The following is a 20,037-nucleotide window of genomic DNA, read 5'->3' as shown; positions in this document are numbered from 1 at the left end:
CCCAAAGCGAAGGCAGAGCAGAGGGATGCTCGTTCATGCACGTTTAAGTGAAAGAGGTGGACAAACAGCTAGGTAATCTTAGTTTAATTCCGTGTGCTGCGATGTGCTGCTTCGTTCTGCTAATGTTTTGGAAATAACTTCTTATTATTGTTTTTACAGGACCAAAGCCTCGCCTGAGTAACTTGTGGACTTGTAAGGAGGCAAGCTGGGAGAGCAGCACTGAGCCCCCAGTCCCCGTGAGCCCTGAGGAGGTGATGCTGAGCGCTCCCGGTGTGCCACGGGGAACAACGGCCTCGCCAGTGGCCAGCTGGGAGCAGGGCAGGGATGCCTGCGCTGCGGAGGGCTCCCTGCTGCAGCCACCAAACCCTCCCGCAGTGCAGGAGGAGCCCTCGGTCAGCTCAGCACCGGCTGGGTATGTCCTTTTGTATTTTTTCTCTCTTCTTGTCCTTGTGTGTTAGCATATGACCTGGAGGCCCTTCTTACAGCTTGGCTGAGACGTGGCACTAAAGCTGCGTGCAGGTAGGCAAACTCTTAGTGCTTCACTACCTCTGTGCTAGTGGTTAAATGGCTTCCAGGAACTCGTTCAGTCAGACTTGAGAAGGTAAGTATGTTAAAATGCAATAGACGTTCTTTAAATTTAAGCAAATCTTATTTCAACAAGCTTATTTAATAGTACCTATAAGTTACTAAACAGCATGTTTTGTAGGGATTAAAATTTCCAGTTGGATAAATTTATTGAGCGTTGTGTTTGGAAATAACAGAGAATGAGGGAAGTGCAGCAGAGATGGACGGTTTGTCCTTTGCAGCCATACGAAAGCGGTGGGGCTTTATTGCCAACACTGCAACACCAGCGTATCGGCTGTAATACCACTCACGGCTGGATTTCCAGCCTTGCCGTGCCCTTATAAGACAGGGGAGCAGCTCGCCATCCCAGTGGGGCAGTCCCCACTAGAGATGGTCCGTGGGATTTGCCCAGGTCGCATGGAGGGCTGGCTGTGCTCTCTCCCTGCTCTCAAACAGCCCTGTGCCAGCCGCCGTCATCCCTTCCTGGGTCCCCACCTTGTCATGCTGCGGGAGCATCCCTCCTGTTTTTATGTCCTCTCTCTTAATTCTTCTGAAAGCCTGTTTGCCACCCGTTCCCTCTGCAGTGCTTCCTGCCCACGTCCCCCTTCGCCCCAGCCGTCCTACCACTGCTGGCCCCACAGTCCTGTGACCCACGACTGCTGCCTTTCTCCTGCCCGCTCTCCGTTAGCGGCACGCTTCTATTTCCTTGTCCTCAACACCCTTCTCCCTCCTCACCAGGGTTTTCTTGCCCCGACTCACAACAAAAATATTGCAAAAAGCCTTTTCTGCAAGCATATGCTGTGTCCCCATGGGTTGCTCCCCTTGGGTCTCCCTACCTTGTGCACTATCCACGTGCACAGGTGGGAGCAGGTGACCCCATGCTGGGTACGGGGTGGCGGCTGTGCGCTGGGGAGAGTCCACGTACGAAAGCAAGCAGCGTTTTTACCCCTGGAGAATGTGGAGTACTCTTGCTGGTTGCTTTTATTTTTTGTTTTTCCTTTTTGGTTGTTTGCAACTTTTTAATCTGCTTAATGGATCTATTCTTTGTGCATTCATGGCCACGTCATCTGAGGTACTGATTTCAGTATTAGTTTGTATTTTAATAGAGGACGGTTGAGCAGAAACCAGTGGCCATCAATATACACTTGTGTAACTTTGTCATTTTACATTTGCATCAGACTTTTTGCTATGGAAACATCATCTAATTTACATCTAAATAGCTTTTACCCAGTTTTTCTTTTGTATAACACCTGTTAATCATAACACTTTGTAGGGAAGTTGCATAGAGCGCCCGTCTTTGCTAGAGAAGTCATAGCTGAGCGGTGGTAATTTAACCTTTTGTTCTCGCCCTGTCGATGCTAGCGATGCCTCGCTGTTCAGAAACTGATGAAAATATTGTGCAATGCTCTTGAAGCCCAGCTAAATTATACGAAAGGTTTCGCCGCTCACATTGTCTCCAGAGCACGACTGAAACCAGAATGCAGAGGTTTCCTCTAGCATTATGCCAAGCTGAATACCTCCATTTCTCAAGGCCATGGAAGTGGGATCGCCACTGCTAGCTGCTTCTGCAGAAGAGATAAAAAATTTAATTTGTTTTACCTGAAAATTAAAATGCCGCTAAAATTTCAAAGATGGCAGGCATGGAAGGTCTTGTGGAGGAATAAGAAGCCTTTTCCGTTGTTGTGCTTAAAACCACAATGGGCTTTTCAAGTCCGTCTTGGAGTCTTGCAAAATCAGGAGCTGAAAATCTTGGGGAAAAGCTTCCAAGCAATTAGTACATTCATTTCAATTATATAAATTACACAAACTATGAGAATGCAACTTTTTTTTTTGGTCTGAATATATCACGCTACAGACTGACAGAATGAGTAATAATATCACAGGTTTTGCAGCCTCCCTTCAGTCCATGTGATTTTTAGCATATGAAATTCCTACGCTGCCTGGAGAAATATGCAGAAATTTTCCAAAATTGTATGTTGTCCTAAATTTAAATATCTGTAGCTTGGATTTTCCCAGTGCAGCGGTGTTGCTGCTGTGGCATCACAACAAAGTGCCATTCCTTGATGGTCGCCCTTGGACCATTCATACACTTTTGGTGTCTTATTTAAAATTAGTATGAGTGACAGAGGGGAAAGGAGCTGTCGTATGCAGGGATCATAGCTCACTGAAAAGGCAAAACAAATCCTTGTGGTGTGTCAGGAAGTCACAAGTTTATATTTTTGGAGAAAATGCCTTTCCTGCCTTACTGCAGAAATACCATTGTCTTTTTTTTTAAAGTTTTGGGATTTTTTTTCCCCTGCATTAAGTCATATTTTACCTCTGGGTGAGTTCAGCCTAATTTCAAACTGCCTTTTCCAGTTAGAGGAATGGTTATCATGATAACATCATCGGGTTATTAACCAAAGAGAGGTGATGTTGCTATGGAAGGTTATTTAGTGGAAGCTTTGCGCCTGTTCAGAGTGGGGTGCTGTGATTTTGCTACCTTATTTTCTAGAATCACCATTTTGAATAACTGAATTCGGTGTTTCGGAGCACTGCTGGGTGGGTGCGTTGATCAGAGGTTGCACAGGCACCTCTTCAGGCTCATCCCGCCAGCTCAGCCCCGTGTGAGAGCCTGATCCCCGTGTTTTCCGTTCGGGTCCTCGGCCCAGGAGCCCGCTGGTGAGCGGGGGGCCTGCCTGGCTTGTCGGAGCAGCACTGTAAAGGCACCCGATTTCCCCTCCCACCAGGTGAAGCCACCCGATAGCTCCAGTCCTTGGCCGCTTGTTGCCGGCCAGAGCCGCGGAACTGGAGGTGAAAGGCTCTGTATCCTCTTACCATTCCTTACAGCACCCGGCCCTTTCTTTTAGGGCTTAAACCCGAGGAGCGGGAGGAGGGGAGAGGGTCTCGGAGAATTAGCACGGAGAAAGATGATGACTATTTTAGGGCCTGTGCTGAGGGGTGGAAAAAGGCAGAGCTTATGCCTGTGCTGCTTCAGCTGCATTGAAGAGGACTTAGCACAGATGGATTGTGCATTACAAAATGTAACACATAATTCAAGCTGTCAGCTTAATCAGACTGTTTCCAGGAAGCAACCTGTAAAAGAGAAGGACCTCTTGTTTGCTGACCTCTGATCCGTAGCCTGCTGCAGATTGTCATACATTTTGTTTTTCTTTATGTTGGTGTCCCTTCCTTCCCCTTCCCTTTTTATTATTGTATCCCTCTCGAGTGGCACCCTGGAAGGACCACCCAGCGGGAGGAAAACAATGGAAAATGAGCCGGCCGCTCAAATACAGGGTTTGTAAGACTGGGGGAAAAGAAAAAGCCCTGTTTAACTGCATATGTGATCTCCCTGGTATTGTTTTGCTTATTAAATGTCTAGGAAACTCAACTAAATGCGCGGCAGCTCCCACTTAATTGTTCACTGTTGCCCAACACTCCGATGGAAAACACAACTTCCAGTGTAGCTTAATGTCGCTGCAAAAATGAAGTTTTCTTGCACAGAGCTTTTCACTTGAGGGAGCATAAACCAAGGTTAACTGTGTAAACATGTCAGCTTCTACATACATTAAAAAAAAAAAAGTATATATAATTTTGCCTGCGTGCGGCCCAGCTGGGGCATTGCTGGTGGAGACCTGGCCTGGAAAGTCCCCAACAAAGCTGGCAGCCGGGCTGGACCTGAATAGCCATTTACACCTCTGTCCAAGGATTAGCCTGCTGATTGTTTCAGTGTTTAAGTCCTGATTTGCATCATTATAGAGATGCAGCCTCATCAAAACCCCTCTGAGGTCCCAGTTATGTCCCCATACCTGTAGGTGGTCACCGGATTTATTTGGATTGTGGAGGTGAAGGAATTAAACTGCTCAGCGCAGGGGGAAATTTCCATGCAGCGTCTCAGGCCCTGGCTGAGTTTTGGATGATTTGTTTGCTCCTGTGCTTTTTTTTTTTTTTTTTTTTTTTCTTCCTACAGACCTCAAGCAATGTGGTTTTTGCTGTTGTTTGCTTTAAAAATCTGAAATAAGAGTGTTTGTTTTTCCAACGGGTGTGTTGGGAATGTATTTAAATTACCTGTGGCAGCTCAGGTCACCGCAAGCCCTGTTTGCTGTCTGCCCGCAGGCACCACAGGATGCTAGCGGGACTCTCCCAGGCACTGCGGTTGATAGAAGACGCGGCGGTGAGGACGAGCTCCCAGCGCCGGGCGCTGTACCAGGGCGAGCGCGTGGGGACGACGGGGACGGCGGAGCCGCTCAGGTTAGCGCAGCCTCCCCTCTCCGCTGCGGGAACCAGGGAGGCGCTGCCCACGCCTTAACCCCATCCCCTGTGTTCTTCTTTGTTTGCTGCTGCACGTCCAACGTAACACTTGTAATAATTGTGTTGATTGCTTACACGCTTCTGATTGAATTCAGGTGAGCAGTGGCGAGAGGCTGTTACCAAGCAGCTTTGCGGGAGCCTGTTGAGGTTGAGCCAAGGGTCCTCGCTCCTGCAGTGACAAATGGCTGGTGCCAAGAGCAAGCGGGCGCCTGCAAACAAACACGGCTAGTTGCTAAGAGGCTTCCCTCCCTTTCCACCGTTTTAATGTCATCAGCGAGATGAAATATGGCACTTAAAGCACATACGCAAATTACTCCAACAAATACTCTTTCCTAAATGTAGCGCTCTTTGCAGCCTTGCTCCACGGATCCCTTAGGTGAGGTAAATACTTACTTCCAAGAATGAGAGCATCTCCTTAGCTAGTAATACTGGTGTGATTTACTGAGGTAGACAACAACAGCTGGAAAAATAATTTCTTCTTCAAGGTAAAAGAGCAAAGAGAATCACCAAAACCCACGTGTTAACAAAGCTGGGGTCATGGAGCCCTCGCTGTCCGTCTGCAGCACGGGCTCTTAATTACAAGAACTGGGATCGGCTTCGTAATTGTATTTAAAGTTGTATGTCAGCCTCCATAAACTAGGATTCTGGTAAGCACTTGATGGTTATAGGATTTCTAGGAAACGAGGAGGAAGTGTTCCCAAACCAACCTGGCCCCTCCAGCCTACCTCTGGAGATGAGTTCCTGCGACATAGCCCCTTTGTGTCTGGCCGAGAAGCGGTTTCACTGAGAGGGTGTGCGCAGGTTCCTCTCTCCTTGTCAGAAAGCGAAGGTGAGAGATTAAACCTAGCAGAGCGTTTTCTGAGCGCTGGGTTTGAGCTCCCTGTCCTGTTCCGCACCTTTTGCAGAGGGCATCGCGGCTGTTTGTCCCTCTGGGCTGTCCCACTGGTTGTCCTGTTAGCCGGGAGAAGCCTTACAGATTCTGCCTCCAAACTGACGCTGCCTGTCTGAGCTTTAAACAAACATTGCGTATAATACCTGCTTTCTTTTGTAGCTTTTGTAACCGGGCCGGTGGTCTGAAAGAAGACGACCTTGAAGCATGTGAAGCAGTCGTCCTTCATGAGCTTCGGGCTTTATTGCAGAGCACGCCGAATGGACGCTGCCTACCTGAGAAAACACTTGATGCTAAAGGTAGAGCGGCGGATGAAAAGCAAACCAGGTATTGCAGACACAAACCTTGTGGGCGGGTGTGATTAACATTCTTTTCTTTCCTCCCCAAGTCTGCTCTGCCTCTCTGGCGCAGAGACAGCAGACCCGTGGCCAGACCTCTGCTCACACTGGAAAATAAAGACGTCTGAGTGCTGATCTTTACACATCTTGGCAGCAGCCGTGCGACTCAAAATGAGAACGTTAAGCAAAGCCATTTATTTTCCTTTCCCCTCACTGATGGTGGATCTTATTTCCACCAGACAGCACTCGGGCCAGGTCCTCCTGTCTCGCCCAGTCCCCAGTATCTCCCGCCCCAGGCTGCTCTGACGGGGAGGGAGACATATTAACTTCAGAGACCTCTTAGCCAGTAATTTCAGTGATCTTCAGCGGGAGTCTCAGGCACATAAGGATGAAGAATGTAATTTTGAGAAGAAAATTATTTTCCTGTGAAGCAGATGATGCATATTACCTTTGAAAACAATAAACCACAGTTATTCAGAGTATTTTTTTTCCTGTGCATATGCCACAAGGACAAGTGAGAATTGATTTTTAATTTTTTTTTTTTAGGTCTATTTAATACAATAATGAAAACAATTTCCATTCTTTCTTACTTAGCTTCTGTCTAGACCTTCCCCCCTGCTACAGACTCGACAATGCTCAAGTGTTAGCAGGATCGGGGCACTTGTGAGCGCTGAAGAATGGTCTATTTAACTATACCTGCTTCTCTTTTTGAGGCTGATATGCCTGCGAGCACTAATACGTTGTTATATTTCCTGAATGGTTTCTTAGGGACAAACACTTGTGAAGTTAATTGGAATTCACTCCTCTGTTTGTGAAACTTCATTGGAGCGGCTAGAAAAAACAAACATCTTTGGCAAACAAAATTGCAGTATTAGTATTTTCTGCATTGAAAGAAAAAGCACTTCTGCTCAAAAATAATAAAAAGAATTCTAAGAACAACCCCACAAGCCTGGGGAAGTGGGTGCCCTGTGGAGTGCTGAGGGAGTAAGTGAGGTCTGCCCAAGGCTGAGACTAGGGGCTGCAGAAAAGTTTTAGTGTCTCCTGACCCCGAGGCTCAGGAGGCACCCAGGGGACAGACGTGATGGTGACTGCACCTGCCCGTCCTCCCTGTGTTTGCAGAAGTCACAAGTGACTTCTTATATTTTCCACTTCGGACGTTTTTAAAAGAGAAAGTGTGACTTAAGGCGCCTGTGTGAGTCTCACGTACGTGGGGCATCCCTCTAACGGTGCCTGGGTTTGTTTCTCAGGCTGGATCAGCGGTGGGATGTGGACATGCTGCAGACTTGCTTGAGCAACCATGCCTTGTTCTTGAAAAAGCACCAGGTTCGGCTCACAGAAGAAGTGGCGGAGATGTTTGACAGCCTGCTGGTTTCCAGCAAGAAGGCGCAGGATGGCCAGGTTGGCACTTGCGTGTAATAACATCTCCGTCAGTGGCACGGAGAGACCAATTTGCACTGCTAAGGCGAGGTGGGCTCTGCGCCGCTCGCGCGATCTGGCGCGTGGGCTCTAAGGGGAGCGACAAGCAGTCTTCTGCCTTCGTTAATCAACCCTGGAGACACTCAGGAGGTGGGCAAGGAGAGAATACAGGTTCTTCAGTTCTCCCGGGGCAAATGTGTACAGCACTTCATCCCACGAAGAACACAGTCCCTTTAAGGTCTCCAGGAGGTTTTCCACCTTTCAAAACAGTTATTTGTTCAAACAAGCTTACGTTTCTGTGGTGCGGATTTATCACAAGGCTGTATATCATCTGTCTTTCTCTGTGGCTTAGTAGCTCTTTATCATGAATGATGTATTTTGATTTTTTTAAAACAGAGTTATGTTTCATACACTGAATACGCAGAGCATTTTACAAATCGTAGCATGCTCGTTTTTTTAATGTTAACACAAAAGGTTATAAATGAACTCTTAAAAAAAAAAAAAATTAAAAAAATTAGGCATTCAACAAACCCGCAAGTGCCCTGAACTGTTTTGCTGCAAATCCTGAGCAGCCAGCCGTGCAGGGAGCGCAGGGTTCTGATCCCTGCTGCCTCCGGCACTGGGGCTCCAGCCGTGCCAGGAGAGCTGGGACTCTGGCACCGGAGAGATGTCCTGGCTGCTTCTGTGCTGTCCCTGCAGTGAGGGCCGGGAGAGCTGCAGGCAGCTGCCCGCTGCCCAGTTGGCCCTGTGCTCTGCCCCCAAAAATACTTGCAAAAAATATTTTTCCTCTAATTTTTAATGAGAAATTATAAAGCAGTTTGAACTGCTTTGCTATATTCTAGCTTTGATAGCATTTTGAAACAAATACTGAAGATGTAATGTTTTAGTCAGTTGTACGCTTTCCTTTATAGCCAGGGTAACTTCTTTCTCTCCATGTGGATAAGTAATTTATATTCTGTCCTTAAAATGTTCAGCCAGGTAGAAAAGATGAGGAAGGGATGTGTCATTGCGCTGGTGACAGATAAACAAGTGCCGTATGTAAATTTATAATTGTGTGTAAACACTCTCGCAAAGTCAGAACTCGGTAACAGGAGCTTTACAGGTGAATATATGCAGTAATAATCTGTTCATTGCTACGTGTCACTGTGACCCACACACGCATTTAACACTTCTAGTACCTGTTACGTGGATCCAGCCAATTAAATGTGATGCCAGGATGCGTCCCCTGCTAGGAAAAAAACACCTGAGTTCCAAGCAGATTGCACAAACAGGGTCAACATAAATTACACAATGTGTATGTCCAGGAGCAGTTGCTGTACCATAAGGGTGTGTGTAAGGTCGTAGTAAACTCATAAGTGATCTGCACCAAAGGGTCTTAAATACTTGCGACTCCAAAGTTTGAATTTTTGCAGCTGCAGGAGCTGTGAAATCCAGTGCACTATATCGCTTGTATTTGGCGGTGGTGGTTCCTGCCTGTTTGGGTGTTAAACGCTACTGCAGATAGGTGAACAAAGTACTTCTGGTGTGAGACATCCGCCCTCAGACAAACTGCTACGGGAGAATTAATTTCTTTCAATGGTAGAGAATTCCCGGTCCTGCCTGTAATGTAAGGCATTCTTTACATTAAGAAAATGAGACTTAAAGTCCCCATTTTTTAATGAAAAAAGGCTTGTTCTCATTGTTTTTGTATGGAGACTTCCCATGTGTACGTTTTGGGGGGGGGGGGCTGAGTTATTTGCTTAGGACTGAGAAGTTGCCGTTCTGGGCTCTTCAGTAAATATGGATTAATGAGGAGGGGGCAGATGCTGGGGAATAAGATTTTCTCACAAGTCCAGAACGTTTTAGCTTGAAGCTGTTCCATACTCTCCGGTCAGCGTATGTAAAATAAGTTACAAAACCTGGGCTTCTCTCTGAGGTGTTGATCCGCATCACTGAAGGCTTATTGTTTTATTAAACAATTAGAGAATTAGAGCAGAAAATCTAGTAGGTTTTAAAGACTCAAGTCCATATTTTGTGCTCCAAAGTAAAACCAAGAGGAACACCCTACAAGCAGAGATGAGATAGGAAGGATGCCCAGAAAGCCTTTGCTGCTTTTTGTGCAATAATAAATGCCAGGAAGGATGACTTCTCCTGCGCTCAGAGCTTTACAACGCCACGCACGGTACTTTTAACACAGGTGGATGGTAACCTGACAACTGCTTGCTTTATTTTAAGCCTCAGCCATATTTACCGTACGTTCAGCTCCCTGTAAAGGTACTGGCTTCCAACTTAATTTTTTGCATCAAAAATACATTTAGCTGCAGAGGTCTGAATAGTGCTGCTGTGGAGAGCTGCATGCCTAGGCACGAAAGAAGAAATATTGTGAACATGCAGGAACAACACAGATGACAATTGGAACTGTGCCCGGCTGAGGGTGGCTTGGGCAGGCTGTGCGTGGGGTTCCCTGCCTTCGGGTTCCTCGGCCTCGGAGGTGTTTTAAGCTGCAGCCATTGCTGACTTAACTTGCCTTATTGCTTGTGCCTGAAACGGAGAGATTTCTTTTCAGTCTGTTGCTGTTGTAGGGTGTTTGATGCGCTCTTCTGTTTTACCCTGAATGCATGAGGGAGGGAATACTGAGAATTTCCAGAAAACGTAGCGATTAAAAGAATAATTCAAAGTTCGTGTTACTTCAAGGCAGAATGCAATTCCTGAGGTAGCGCCGATTTAACTCGGAGGTAATTTAACCTCTAACAAAAACGCCCTGGAAACAGATTGCACCGTGGAGTATAGATTAGCCTAAATGTCTGTTGGAAAACACTCGAGACAAAGGATAATGGGGCTGAGGTTATTTTTATTTTTTTAATGCTGCAGGCTCTACAGGAGTTGAGAAAGGCCCTTCCAGAAGAGTGTGGGGATAGGTCATCTGTTCAGCGTAATGAATCGTCTTACAGCTCGCCATCGATCCCGGACGACAGCGGGGAGAGAAAGCAGGCAAAACACGCTCCCCAGCTCGCCGGTGCGGGAGAACAAGGTAACGAGTGCTGAAAGGCCCGGCTGTGCGCTCCAAGTTACTGTCCCTCTCTGCGTACGTGTATTTTCTGTGCAGATCTGCAGGCGACTGTGTTATAGCGACTGGCAGATTGACGTAGATTTGTAGTGAATTTGGGGATTTTCCCCAAGTATCTCCGCGTCGTTTGTCATTCTTCTTACTACTTAAAATGAGTGATACCTATGGTGACTATTTTTTCCTGCAGGAGTAGAAAAGCAAGCCAATTATTCAAAATGGATCTATAGATGTGCACGCACTTTAGAAATGTCTACCTTTTAGACATTCTGGGATATATTAGTTGCCTTTTATTATAAAGCCAGACCACAGAATAAATTTTGAAAAATAAAAGGATTCATGCAGTGCCATTTCAGAGCTTAGAAGGTGAATGCGTTTGTGAAAACCCAGTTAATTTTTTTAGATAAGGAAGTAATATATTAGTCTGGTGTAATAACCGGCGACGGCAACTCGCTCTGCTCTCAGAGCATCCCTTACATCAAAGTCCGGAAGAGACAGGCAATTAGGCTGCAATGCTCTTTACACAGCAAATGTAAACAAACTGCTTTAGGCCTCCTAAATTCACGCGACTTTTATCCGTGGAGGAGACGGAGACTTTGATTTAAACTAATTTTCCGCAGTCGGTATGATATATGCTGCCGCTGTCGGGCTGCCGGACGAGATCGCAGAGTTACTGTGGGTTGTTTGTTTCCTAAATCCCATTGGGTCTTAAATAATTTAAGACATTTGGTTAGCTTGTCCTTTTCTCTGGAAGCTACAGAGAGGCAGGGTAGCCTCGCATGCAAGGAAAGTTCACAGTAGGCGCCTCTTTTAAGAGCGGTAATGGATAGTTTAGATCAATAAGCAAGAGATAACAAAAGTGAGAAATTAAAGGGAGTAGGGCTTAAAAGCAAACAAACCAGTCTGATCACTGTGACTTTGAAATGTGTTTCATTATGGTGTGTTCACATCCAGAAGTCACAAGCTGGTGTGAAGATGAGAGCAAGGAAGAAAGCGCGCTCGAAGAGATTCCTATTACAGGTAAAAGTAATGGCTGCATATTAACCTTGAGTCCAGTATTCAACTTTATTATATAATCAGGACATGGCACGATGGTGGCTTGGGTCCGCTAATAGTGAGTAAATTCAGCTACTACACACTGAGCGCAGAGATTAAACGTAAGATCATAAAGTCCACGCTCACGTTAACATAAACCAAGATGGAAAATGACAGCGCCTGTTTAATTCCTTGTAATCATGTTATACATTTAAACCATGTGAATATCCTGTCGTTTAGCCTTTCAGGTCCCGGTATCCGTGTTACAAAGGTCAGTCTCCGTGGGGAAGATCCAGTAATTATATGGCAAACTACAGATGTTTCTGATTTGATTCTTTTCTTTTCTCTGGTAATTGAATGTGTGTCATTAGAATAAGCGCAGGGAAAAGCCCTGCTAGCTGCGAAGCCGTACCTTTGCCTCCATTACCAAAGCTGCCTGGTAGCACGGAGGTTTTAGCAGTAAGGTTTTATCAAGACCTGTTCAGATCCTCCCGCAGCAGCTGCACGAGGCTGGCTCAGGATCCCGAGGCGTTGCTGCTTTTCGGTCGAGGGGTATCAGTAATGCGTTAGTATTCAGGGCAGGGCTCTTGCTGAGGAGTCTCAATTTGCTTTTCCCTCATTTTGCAAAGTGGTGGGCTGCTTCCTTATAAATTTTGATGTTTGGCTAAATCTTTATTTATGCAGGTGTGTACTCCCGACAGAAAGGTGCGAGGGCATCTGCTTATGCAACGCTCGCCGCTGCTTTTCTGCTCTTTTACGGCTTCAGAATAGCCTGTCTTTCGGAGAGCAATTCATTTCTCTACGGAGGTTTTCCTCTGCTGCTTTTTGAGCCCAATTTGCAGCTGAAATATAAAAATGTGCTTCTCGCATTCCTGAATTATACTGCAGCAATAATATTCCCATGTTAGCCCAATAAAACTTAGATTTTTTTTTTTTTTTTTTTCTAGGGAGTAGAATGCTTTCCATTTTCCTGCTTCTTAAAATGTCCTTCAGTCACACATGGCAACGTATTTTAGAACAGGAATTGCATTGATTTTCAGAGGAATTAAAAGCCACTTAAATATTTTTCACTAAATGATACATCTCGTTTGAAAATTAATCTAAAATTTGGCAAATCTTGGGATTGATTCAGTTTTGTGATTTAAGAGGATTCAAATTTGAGGGTTGCTGCTTAAGCTCTCTAAACTGCAGCAAGTGCCAGCCAGAGTAATGTCAGGAATGTTGACTCCCTCCAACTGATGCCATCGCGGAAACTGTATTTTTTTTAAGGAGAATTCTGGCTCTTGAGTTTGGGTCTCCGTAGCTGTCGATGCTTTTGGTTTGCTTCTCCCCACTCTGAACGTTGTGACTGAATCATACGTTATGGTTTTGCATACATACTTGTCGGGGAATTCTCTGTGGCAGCTTTTCCTGCCGGGGACCCCAACGGTCCGTGCGGCTGGTGCCTGCGTTAGATGTCAGCTGGTCAGAAGCCGAGCCACGATGGTCGCCCCCCTTCTCCCATAGCTTTCTTACTGAGGGGGCATGCAAATACTCACACTTCTTGTTTGTAACAGTGCTGGGAAACTCTCCCTAACCTCAACGCTGAAACCAGTAACTTCCGTTTCAAATCCATTCTTTCTGAATCGGCTTTATTTACTGTTTTGTGGCAGTGTTTCCAGTGGCCAGCGGTCGCGTTGTCTCTAGGAGTGAGGCTTTTCATGTCTCACTTGAAAGCAAAGTTGCTCCTTTCAGATGCGATTCATCTTCAGCCCATGATCTTCTGCGGGCTTCTTGTTCTCCTCTGGCTGCTCGCCCTTCCAGTCTGTTGCTTTTTTCGCTTTTGCTCATCATTATTTGCTGCAGGCTGTGGCCCTGGAGCACCAACTTCAGTTGGTCAGTGCCTAAAATAGAGGCAGCATCTCTCTGCGTGGTCTTTTGGGCTCAGATGACTTGTTTGAGGGCTTGGCTGTGTGTTTTTAGACAAACTGATCTTTAATGTCCGTTCTATACATGACCATTTTGCTGCACAGCTTTTGCTAAGTTAAAGGGATAAAAATTTTGGGTTTTCTCAGTACTTGCTGCATTCTTTAAGGGCTGTAAGTGTTGGTTTGAAACACTGGAAGCCTTGGGGCTTTTGGGTTTTGATGGACTTCATTGTGAGAGCTGGGTGGATGTGCTTCCAGGCGGTCTTCTGTGAGGGCACTTTAGGAATGCTTCTGTAGTTTGAGTTTCTTTTTTGTCTATTACAGAAAAAGGAACCAAAATATTTATTTATTTATTTAAATATTCTGTAGATGTTGCAGAAGTGTGCGTATTTGTTCTCTTTAATGCCTGTAGAGGAGGAAGGAGATAGCTGTGTGGCTTGGGGAAAAGGGCTGCCTTAGAGTGGCAGCTGGTGTTGGGTGTCCCTTTGGGACAGCCTGCGTTGGTGCCAGCACTGACTCTACCTGGAGCTCTTCTAAACAGAGACCTGGACGGAAAGATCTGCTGAGCTCTCCTCGTCTGTGGCAGGACAGGTGAGCTTTTCAGCCCTGTGGTCGACTGCGGGCGTGGGGGCAATGCAGCTCGCAGCACAAGGATGGTTTCTTTCCTTGAGCCTCGTCCGAAGCTCGTGGAAGGCCATGTTGTGATAACCGGCTTTAAAAGGAGCGCGTGTTGTGTATGGTCTCACCCAGAGAAGAGCTAGCTATTAGTAGCAACCTCGTTTTCTGCCAGGTTATATGAGGATAGAGGAGCATGTGTGGACTCGTTCTCATTTTCTTCACAAATACTTTTTTTTTTTTTTTTTATCTTGGGAAGACAAGTAAAAGAAATCGTTCAGCTTTTTTTGCTGTTCCTGAGGTAGGCAAATAATGCAAGGATAAAAGCCAGTATTTTTTGTTTTCCTGGATGGCTGTTTAAGAGTCTTACTTGTGAGTAGGGAACTGCTGATTTTATTGAAGGGGCAGGTTGTTAAGTCTTTAACAAAACCAGGTTCTCTCCCTGCCCTTCATTTATGTCTTTGACTTAAATAGACGCTAAAGCTATAAAGCATTTGAATAAAAACGGCGTTACTTCTCCACTCATCAGGCTTCACTTTCACAACATCTTGAATGTCACCTTCCATCTACTCTCCAGGTATAAAATCTCTAGTGTAGAAATGGGGAGGAAAAACCCTCTTCAGAAGAAAAAAAAATTAGCCCTTCTTTATATATCATAGGGAAACATGAAAGGGCACAGATCCCATTCTGCTTCCCTTTTTAGGTCACCTTTAATGAGCCAATAATCCTGCCAACACGTTTCCCACGCCCACACGTCCTTCCCAGTGAGGTCTTCCTTTGAGCTTGACGTTAAAAGGTTCCCGAGGTTCCACTTGGAGTGCGCTAATAACGGCATTAATAAGTCTGCCCAACTTTTTGCTTCATTTGATATCAACCCCTTTGCAACTGCTGTTACGAAAAAAGTTCGTCTGTACGTGATTAATGGCTGCTGCTGCTGTCGTCTCCCAGAACGACCCTGGGACGACGTGAGGTTGTGCGTTTTGCTTAAATTAGTTTGGATGACGTACTCCAGTAGGTGATATTTTACCCTGCTCGACTTAAGTTCCTGAAGGGCCTCCGAGTCTTTCTGTAGTGATGAATCCTGGGTGCAAATTGCCTCTTTAAACAGAGGCCGCAGCTTCCAGCAGTGTTCTCGCTGGATGGCTTGCTCCACCGGGATTTCCCGAGTCCGCTGGTCATCCAAGTGTCTGCTCTGGAGAGGGCAGCGTCGTCTGTCGGTGTATTATTCTGATAAGAGTATTTTATCCTTTCTTCATTGAAAGGAAGAGGGGAGAGATTCGTTGGTATTTGACCTGCTTCTGGATACTGGTCACTGCAGTGTTCTCTCAGGTTTGAATTTGGAAATTTTTTCCATCTGTTTGCTCTCCAAAGAGCACATCCTTCTATCAGGTCCGCAGATAGCCTTTATCCTCTCTCTGTGTGCAAGCCTTTTGCTTTATGGCAAGGGAGATCGGCGCTTACGAGAGCCCGTGTGTGGCCGTCTGGCGTTCGCACCTCCGGTCCCGTGGCAGAGGCGTGCACAGCGGCTGTTTGCGTGCTGGTGGCGGCAGAGCAGCTGACAGCCCACCTTTAATCCCGCGCAGCTCTTTGTAGATTATCAGCAAGTGCAGTAATTAGCGTTAACGTGGTGGAGGAGCTTGTTCAGATTTAAAGTTCCTCTGGGCAGGAGCTGCCATTAGTTTTCTGTTTCGGGACAGGACCTAGCAGTGTGGCAGCCTAGACCTGCCAGGAGTTGCGTGTGCGGCTGCAGTAACTATTGCCAAGGTAACTGCAAAACCCCACAGCTTGCAGCTCAGCTGATCCTGGTAAAATTCCTTTCAAGGCGTTATTGACTTTGAAGTCTCGTGACAGCTGAGATACCCAAGCTGCCGACTATTTTGCTGGTGATAGAAGCGCACGCAAAAAGCCGAGTGCCTTTTGGGGTGGGCTCTCACTTGCGTACGGGAGGAAGGTGCAGATACGTGTCGGGGCTGAGTCTGCGAAAGCCCCGGGATCTCTTGCCCCCCAGCCACCTCTGTTTGCATACGGGATTATTGATTGTTATTGGAAATAATGGACGATAGCTCTTCATAGCTTTTGAGTGGCGTACAAAGTGCTCTTGTTCCTCTCCCGGTAGAGCGGCACTTACTGCTTCCACAGCTTGCTTACGTGCTTTGTCGCTTAGATCGAAGATTTCAGCTTTGCTCACAAACTGCACGGGCTGTGTGTGAGCCCTGTGATGAACGCGGTGGTACTCCTGTTTTCCCAGTCTATGTTTTAAAAACCAGCAACCATGTGCGTTACCTTTCCCATTTGCAGACGGGCAGAGCAAAGCACCTGGGGGGTGTTTGCAGAAGGGCAGTTGGGTGCCTGCAGATTACTTTTCTCTGCTGGGACCCTTAACTGCAGTGAAAGGCTTGAACCATGGTTTTGATGTTTAAAAACTGTGGGTTTCTTCCACTGTGAGAGAGGTAATGAGATTAGCAAGATGTAAGTGTTGCAAGGGTGAGGCCAAGCACTGTCTTGTCTCTTCATTTGCAGAAAATTACATCACATCCCTTTTGCCGCCGAGGTGGCTGGCTATGAATTGAGAGATGTTGCAACCTAAGCCGTATGGGGAACATGTGCAGAAAACATCATCTTTTCAGTTCTGTGCTGGTACAGTGTGTTCGGGGTCAAAGATCATTTTAACTGTTTGTCAGAACAAAATAATCGTGGCTCGTTATGCAACAGCAGCATTTTTTTTCCTGGAATTGGTGGCTAATGAAAAAAACTACACCCATTTTGTTCAGAACGAAATTGTGAAAGCTGACATGAAAGCTGCTTCGGCCCATGCCGACTGCGCGATTCAAAGTTGAGAAGTGTGGAGTGGTTTTAATTAACAGTGGTTATCTCGGAGCCTCTGCGAGTTCTGAGTGGAGGGAAAAAGGCGCGAGGAGAGCTGTGTCGTCGGGCGCACACCAGTTCCCTTCTGCTGCGGTGTTGCTGGAACGATTGGATCAAGAACTTTTCATTATTAACATCCCAGTTTGAGTTAGAGACGGAGTTTTATCAAGCCTGTTCAGTTGTGTCTGTGCAGTACGGGCTGGCTGTTCAGCTGGGGTACATGCTCAAAGCACCCCATCCGGGCAGCTTCACCCCTGCATGCTGGCGGTGTCTTCGGAACACGAGAGCTGGTGGTGAGCCCACTCCTTCCAAAAACCGCTTAGGAAGAGACCGTCAGCCAGGTGGCATCTGTCGTTTAGCCAGCGCAGCAAGAACTCGGTGAATGTGGATGGGAAGGGAGAGGTGCTTTCAGCCAGCCTGCGTACGGCCTGGGAGGCGTTGCGAGGGGACCGTCGGGAGCTGCCACCCTCCAGCAGCGCTGTCGCAGCCTGCAGCCCTCCTCTTGCCTCTGCCTTTGCTTCCCAGCACCGCTGCTCCCTGCTGAATGATTTCTGTGGCGCTGGCAATTCTTTTATCCACACAGCCCCCAGAATGAAAGTGTCTTTTTGAACTAAGTTGCCTTAAACATGATGGTCGGTTTCATGAAGGAAATTCACTGATCAGTGTAAGGGTTTTATGGCACAACGCAGTTATATCGGGAGTGAAGAAAAGTGCTTAAGGGCTTTCTCTCATAGGAAGGAATTTCTTACATCTTCTCTTTCCTGCCCTGTGTGTTGCACCAATCGCTTGTGCTCGCCCACAGAGGGCAAAGCAAGTGTTGCCGTGCTCCCACGTTGGGCTGGTTTTGTTGTCAGCGCTGCACATCTGTAACCGAGACTCTTCTTTTCCGCCAGCTTACTGTGTGGACGCGTTGTGGAAGGCGTGGGGATCAAGGGGATGAGTGGGGTAAGAGGAGGTAAGAGCCAGGTGATTGCGCAGCACACAAAGCAGCAGTCGCTGCACGCTGACTGCTTACTCGTCTTGGGGGCCGCAACCCAGATGAATCGCCACGGCAGGCTTTTCAGGGAGCCGCGCTGGTGGGCTCATGAGTTCCTCGAAAGATCTCCCATTTCCGTAGGGTGGGTAGGACGTGAGTCAGCACGAGGATGCTCAAGGGGAATGACTGGGCTAATTGGCGAGGCATCTGGTGTAAGTAAGTGGAAGTGGGGATTGATAGCCCAGCATTGTATTGTAATTGACAGGTAGGGCAGAGCGGGGCTCTGAAGGGTCTTAAAGGTGAAGAACAAGTAGTTTGTGTGGCTGTTTGATGTTGTGAAGGAAAGGGAGCCAGTGCAGGCACGCAAAGCCTGGGGGGAATGGTCTTTTGAGGGCGGTGTGTGTGCAGAAGCAGTAGGGAGAGCTGCACGACAACAGTGGCCTGGCTTGAGTGCTGGTAGAGCTGGCACAGACCTGGACGTTGAAAGGCCAAGTGGGCAGGTGTGGTGGGTACGCCTGGATCACAGGTGGGCTCAGCTCGCTTTGTGCGAGGCTTTCTGCAGGCATAGGGCTGCTCTCCCGAAGCAAAGCCTGCTCAGTCCCCAGGCAAGAGGTGAGCACGTAACCTCAGCCACGTTCTGTGTCGTAGTTTGGATCCGTGCACGAGGAGCCCCGAAAAATACACCTACGCCAAGTGCCTCGCTGCTGGAGTGAAACGCGGTTTCTGGGAGTTTTAACGTGGTTAGCTTGAATTCGCTTTTTGCTTTCCCAGAGTCGTGTACAAACAGCATCAATGCTGCCCGCTTTGTGGGCAGGGGGTTCTCAGCGCACGCCCATGTGGCCCAGCCTGCAGCTCGGAGCTGCCGCCAGCCGTGCGTGCCGGAGATCCTGCGCCGTCTGCGCAGGGCTCTGCTCCTCGGCACACGTGCATTGCGGGGAGGTGTGTCCCCTTTTTGTTTTCTCCTCCTTTTCTTTTTTTCCCTTCATTCTTTATTTTTCTTCCTTCCTTCGTGCATCCTCCGGGAAGCGGTCAGACTTGTTTAGAATTTCAGTACTAGATATATACATGCAAAGCAGCCTTTGAAAGTGGGATTTGTATTGAGCATCGTGTTCTTTGGAAATGAGTACAAAGATGAACAATTGTACAATTCCAGTGAATGAATTCATTTACCTTTTTTTTTGTTTTTTTTAATCAATCTCTACAGAATGGAAGTGAGATACACAGAGTGGGGAGGAAGGAAAGAAAAGGCGTGGATAAAAGATTTTGAAATAATTGGGTGTTTGGCTGTTTAAGTCATAAAAATCCCAAGATTTGTGTCTCCCAAACACAGCTCTAATTCAAGAGAATGGTTGAAAATACTGATGTATCAAATAAATACTGAGAACTGTAACTAAGGGGAAGGAGAATAAAAATAACTTTGCTTCCTGATTAAGTCAAGTAAGTGAGAACTCGGGGATAAAAAAAAAACAAACAAACAAAACAAAACAAAAAACAGTAAAAAGACCCCAGAAATCCTTTAAGTTTTGCTTAAAGTTGCTATGATGCAATTCAGCTCCTAAGAGAATAACAGTGTTTGGTCTTTTTTTCTGACATGAGGTAAAATGTGCAAAAATGTCACTATTTACAAGAAATCATCATAAGATAACTTAATGGATAGCAAGGGAGTCTTGTTTTCTTGTATTTTAACTAATTTCCACCTCACCATGAACAAACAATCTCGGGGCAGATCCCATGGCAGCGTGGTGCGTGCTCCTCTCTGGACTTTGTCGCCAGACCAAGAGCGTGGCCATTACGTGCATCGATTGGAAAGTCAGGGTGTGTGGCTGCTAGGGACTGCACGCTGTTGTAAGGTGTGTTGAAAATTTATATTTCCTATTTTTACTTCCCAGGTGGGGACGGTGGCGATAAGGCTTCCAAAGCAAAAGCAAGCCAAGAAGTGCATTCGGAAAGTAGTTCTTCGTCGAATGAAAGCAGCCTGCCCTTCTCGAGGTAAAGTTGTTAAATCCTTTAACATTTGAAACGCTTCCGTGGAATGAGAAACGCTGACAGAAAATGACTGAGGCTCCAATTATTTTATTTTTCCACTTGGTCTAGGGTTC

General features: G+C 46.7%; 1 protein-coding gene across 16 annotated transcripts in view; it reads left to right on the top strand.

Moving 5' to 3' along the window:
- KIZ (kizuna centrosomal protein) overlaps window positions 1-20,037 on the top strand; it is a 130,934-nt gene that overhangs the window by 101,724 nt on the left and 9,173 nt on the right. For all 16 annotated transcript variants that reach the window (XM_086744358.1, XM_086744352.1, XM_086744359.1 and 13 more), the window contains 7 exons: window positions 160-412; window positions 4,660-4,794; window positions 5,906-6,070; window positions 7,329-7,479; window positions 10,348-10,507; window positions 11,495-11,560; window positions 19,828-19,927. In XM_086744358.1, coding sequence (XP_086600484.1) covers window positions 160-412; window positions 4,660-4,794; window positions 5,906-6,070; window positions 7,329-7,479; window positions 10,348-10,507; window positions 11,495-11,560; window positions 19,828-19,927 — 1,030 coding nt within the window. The remainder of the gene's footprint in view (window positions 1-159; window positions 413-4,659; window positions 4,795-5,905; window positions 6,071-7,328; window positions 7,480-10,347; window positions 10,508-11,494; window positions 11,561-19,827; window positions 19,928-20,037) is intronic.

This window comes from Chlamydotis macqueenii, chromosome 3, assembly GCF_036417535.1.
Source record: "Chlamydotis macqueenii isolate bChlMac1 chromosome 3, bChlMac1.mat, whole genome shotgun sequence".
Lineage (NCBI taxonomy): Eukaryota > Metazoa > Chordata > Aves > Otidiformes > Otididae > Chlamydotis > Chlamydotis macqueenii.
The sequence above is the reverse complement of the archived record's forward strand: the minus strand, read 5'-3'. Positions and strand labels throughout refer to the sequence as shown.